We start from the raw sequence: 4,132 nt of genomic DNA on the forward strand, positions 1-4,132 counted from the left end.
TCAGCTGCATGGTGATATGTTAATGATTATTCATGGTTTTGTGTCTAAAACATTAGCAATACACACAAAAAGATGATGAATGTCTGTGAAACAATATCCAATATCAGATGTGTCATCCTAGTGAATTTTTTTTTACAAAATCAATTGAATATCAAAAGTAGAGTGGTAAAGCGACAATATTGAAAAGCCACACAGCAATGTATGACAAGAAGAAAAATAGAAGAAAAGAAGAACTAAAATATTAAGGTGGAAAGTGCATTAAATTTCAATTCATTTGCAGAATGATTTGAAATTCTGTCCTATAGGTCTCAATAGAAAATATACTCAATATCCTTTAAGTTTAGAAATGTTACTTTATCCCCTTGTTTAGTTTATTCTTTGTCATTGTTTCTTGCAATATTGTTTATTTCTAAATAATAAATTCATTTTATTTTTAATGATATTGACATAGTTGAAAGGGATGCATGCCCATGTAGAGCACGAACTTAGGCTGGGGAGGGTTGAGGAAAGGGAGAAACTGGATGAGATAACTTCTTCCAATCTCCTCTTTTCTTCTGGTATCTAGGGAAAGTGGAGAAAGGGAGAGAGCTGCTCCCAGCAACCAACTACATCATTGCTAAGGAATGGAGGAAAGCCACCCCATATCATCCCAGGGTCCCTGATGTGGAACATATTCTGAGTACACACCTTAAGTGGTTTTGATAGTTCTGATATACTGCTGATTTCATTGTTTCAAGGTTGAGCAAATACTTCTGAGGTCTATTTTTTGATACAGTCCACCTTAGAGTTTCAGTTCTCCAAGATACTTGTCCAGGAGAGCTGCCCAATTGGTTCCGCCCTCTGTTGAACTAAATGTCCTCTGCAGGTCTCAGTGAACTGGCTATCACGTCTCTTATGAGCATCTGAGAATGCCATCTACCATGCAGGCCTCAGCAACTGTGGAGACCCAGTTCTGACACATGCTCTCCATGGTCAGACCACATATCCTGTGATTTTCACTGTGGTGGGAGTTCTGAGTCCAGTGATCTAATTGTGGTCGGAGGGAGATGTGGAACCCCAAATAAACATCACAAGAGGTAATCCCAACCTGACTCTCGTGTGTGCCAGAAAGTGTGCGATCTAACCCAATGTAATACCCACATTAGCCTACACACACACACCCCCATACACCTACCACAAGTTAAATAGCCCTGCTTGGCCTGACCAACACCAACCCTGACTCACATGCTCACCAGCAGGAGCTCTGGCCCAACAGAGGAGTTCCCCAAGTTTCCCCACCAGGTCCACTCCCAAAACCAGATCTCTTGTGTGTCAGAGAATGTTAGGCCCTTCCCCTGCAGTCTGCCCCCCAGTCTCAGTCTTTGTGTGTGCTGGTGGATGTTGTGAGCCAGCCTGCCCCATACCCACTTCTTGGATGTGCTGGCAGTTGCTGCAGTATCAACCAGCCAGGCCTGTTCCCAATCCCAGTACCCATGAATGTGGTTGAGTTCTATGGCTATGCCTAACTCAGCTCATCACCACCCAAAGACATCGAGCAAACTAGCTGGCATGGCAGTCCCACAGAGGTGAACCCACAAGTTCCCCACAGAATCTTCTTCCAGGCCCAGTTCTCTCATGAGATGGTTAGTGTCATGGCCCAGACTAACATGGTCCACCCTCTGCCCCAACACTCACTGGTGGGTACTGTGCTTGAATCCTGCCAGGCAAGCCCCCTAGCCACAGATTTTGTGTATGCCAGTAGGCAGTGGTTGGTACTAATAATCCCAGCCCAGGTCTCCAATATGGATGGATGTATTGGTTCTGTCCCAAAATGTCCTCCAGTTTGCTTTTTCTAAACCACCCAGTCAGCTCCCTCATTACTTGTAAAGTGCAGTAGCCAGGTTGGTGGAAGTTCCCCAGAACTCACTCTTCAACTGTCACATTCTCCTTCAGCAGTCTTCCCTCCACACATGTTTTCCTGAGCAATCCACCGCCCCCGTTTCTGGTCCTCTGGTAGTGTGCTGTGCCAGCCTAGGCTCAGTCTGTCTACCTATAGCCCATACATACTCAGGCACGGGTCCCCAGACCCTGTCTGCTGGCATGCCAGCTTCTACCCCACACGTATCATAAAAATACAAAAAAATAGAATAGGTAATTAGGCTGGTTCACTGGTATAATAAACATAAACATGGCATTGACCACGCCTAGGATGCCTGCCAGCTCTTAGCTGCTTTTCTCCCAGAAATGTAATACTTGCACAGGAACAATGCAACCTATGCTGGCAAATTGAGGGAGATAATATAAGAATAGTAATAGTAGAAAGAACATACCATTGCCTAGTGATAACATTGGAATTAATTAGGCTTAATTAGTTCAAAGCCAACACACAAAATTCAATTTTCAAACCTTCCCTTGATTTTGTGAAATGAGAAACATACTGACAAAGCTATTAGAAAAAGAGAAACAGTTTTATTTCCATGTTTATTATTAATTTGAGAAATATGTATAAGCGTAGTTACATTTCATAAGTTACTGCTTTTCATTAATAACTGATATAAACAAATCCATACAGTTTTCAGAATAATTTTTGATACATATGATGTCATTATCAAATAGTATGTGAGTTCATGGAGACTTGAAGCTGATAAATTAAAGATTAACTGAGGACATGAAAAAATTAGTAATCTAACAAGATAATCAAAATACACATATTTTACTTTTCATATGCAAAAATAGCTTCCCCAAGATTTTCAACAGAGAACTAAAAGAGTTATTTAAAACATGTTCACTAGTCCAAACTTACGGAGAATACCTAGACGAATCTGCTTTGTCCGGACACTGTAAACCACTGGATTCAGCACTGGGGGAAGAAGCAGGTAAATGTCAGCCATAAGCACGTGAACAATGGGAGACAAATGCTTCCCAAATCGATGGACCATCGACACGCCAATGACTGGCACAAAGAAAATGAGCACCACACAGATATGAGACACACATGTGTTGAGTGCCTTTAGCCGCTCTTCACGGGATGCGATACCCAGCACAGCATTGAGAATCAGAACATAAGAAACAAGGATAAAGACTGAATCCACACCTAGGGTGACAATGACTACACACAGTCCATACACGCTGTTGACCCTGGCATCTGAACAGGATAATTTCAGAACATCCTGGTGCAAGCAGAAGGCATGGGAGAGGTCATTGATGCGGCAGTAGTGATAGCGTCTCAGCAACAAAGGTGTGGGCAGTACAACCCCCATGCTCCGAAGCAAACAGGCCAAACCAATCTTGCCAATCACACTGTTAGTGAGGATGGAGGCATAGTGCAACGGACGGCAGATAGCAACAAAGCGGTCAAAGGCCATGGCAAGCAGCACCGAGGACTCCAAGAACGTGAATGTGTGGATGAAGAACAGCTGAGTATAGCAAGCACTTGCCTGGATCTCCCGAGCATTCAACCATAAAACACCAAGCATGGTAGGAAGTGTAGAGAAGGACATACCCAAGTCAGTCAGTGCCAAGATGGAAAGGAAGTAATACATGGGCTGATGGAGAGAGGACTCTACCCAAATGACAGAGAGAATGGTAACATTGCCAATAAATGCTACCAAATATGCAAGGCAGAAGGGGATGGAGAGCCAACCATGAACATACTCCAGTCCAGGAAAACCTTTCAGGAAAAAGACGGATTCCATAGCATTGCTGTTATTCCATATCACCATGATGATCTTCCAGCAAGGAGGCAGAAACTGAGAAATGTTGTGTGTTATTCCTTATCCTACAGATTACTCTCTGTGAATACAAGCAATGTGATCAGGACAAAAAAAAAAAAAAAAAAAAAAATCTCCCCTCCAGCTTCACAGAAGCAGAATCTGTGTTATGAGCTTTCTTTAATTTTTTATTGTTACTACTATTTGTCATGACACAGTTTTATAGGGGGGATTTCCTCCTTGCCTCCCCCCTTCCTTCCTCCCCATTTTCCTCTTCTATAAGAAACATTTCTCGGTATTGAAGAGTAACAAGTTCTGCAACAAAATGTTGTGTGCACAAATATGGGCATCTCAACACCATTTTTTTTAATTTGCATGAAAGAAACAGCAAATTTTAAGCAACACAAGAACAGAGAAAGAAAAACTCACCACTAATCATAAAT

General features: G+C 42.4%; 1 protein-coding gene across 1 annotated transcript; it reads right to left on the minus strand.

The window, feature by feature from the left end:
• Nucleotides 1–2,753: 2,753 nt before the first annotated feature.
• LOC121145413 (olfactory receptor 51L1) lies at nt 2,754–3,701 on the minus strand. Its single transcript, XM_040964243.1, has one exon. It carries the CDS (start codon nt 3,699–3,701, stop codon nt 2,754–2,756), a length of 948 nt encoding a protein of 315 aa, XP_040820177.1.
• Nucleotides 3,702–4,132: the final 431 nt, after the last annotated feature.

The sequence above is a fragment of the Ochotona curzoniae genome, unplaced genomic scaffold, assembly GCF_017591425.1.
Source record: "Ochotona curzoniae isolate NIBS_2020 unplaced genomic scaffold, NIBS_Ocur_1.0 scaffold_3223, whole genome shotgun sequence".
NCBI classification, from domain to species: Eukaryota; Metazoa; Chordata; class Mammalia; order Lagomorpha; family Ochotonidae; genus Ochotona; species Ochotona curzoniae.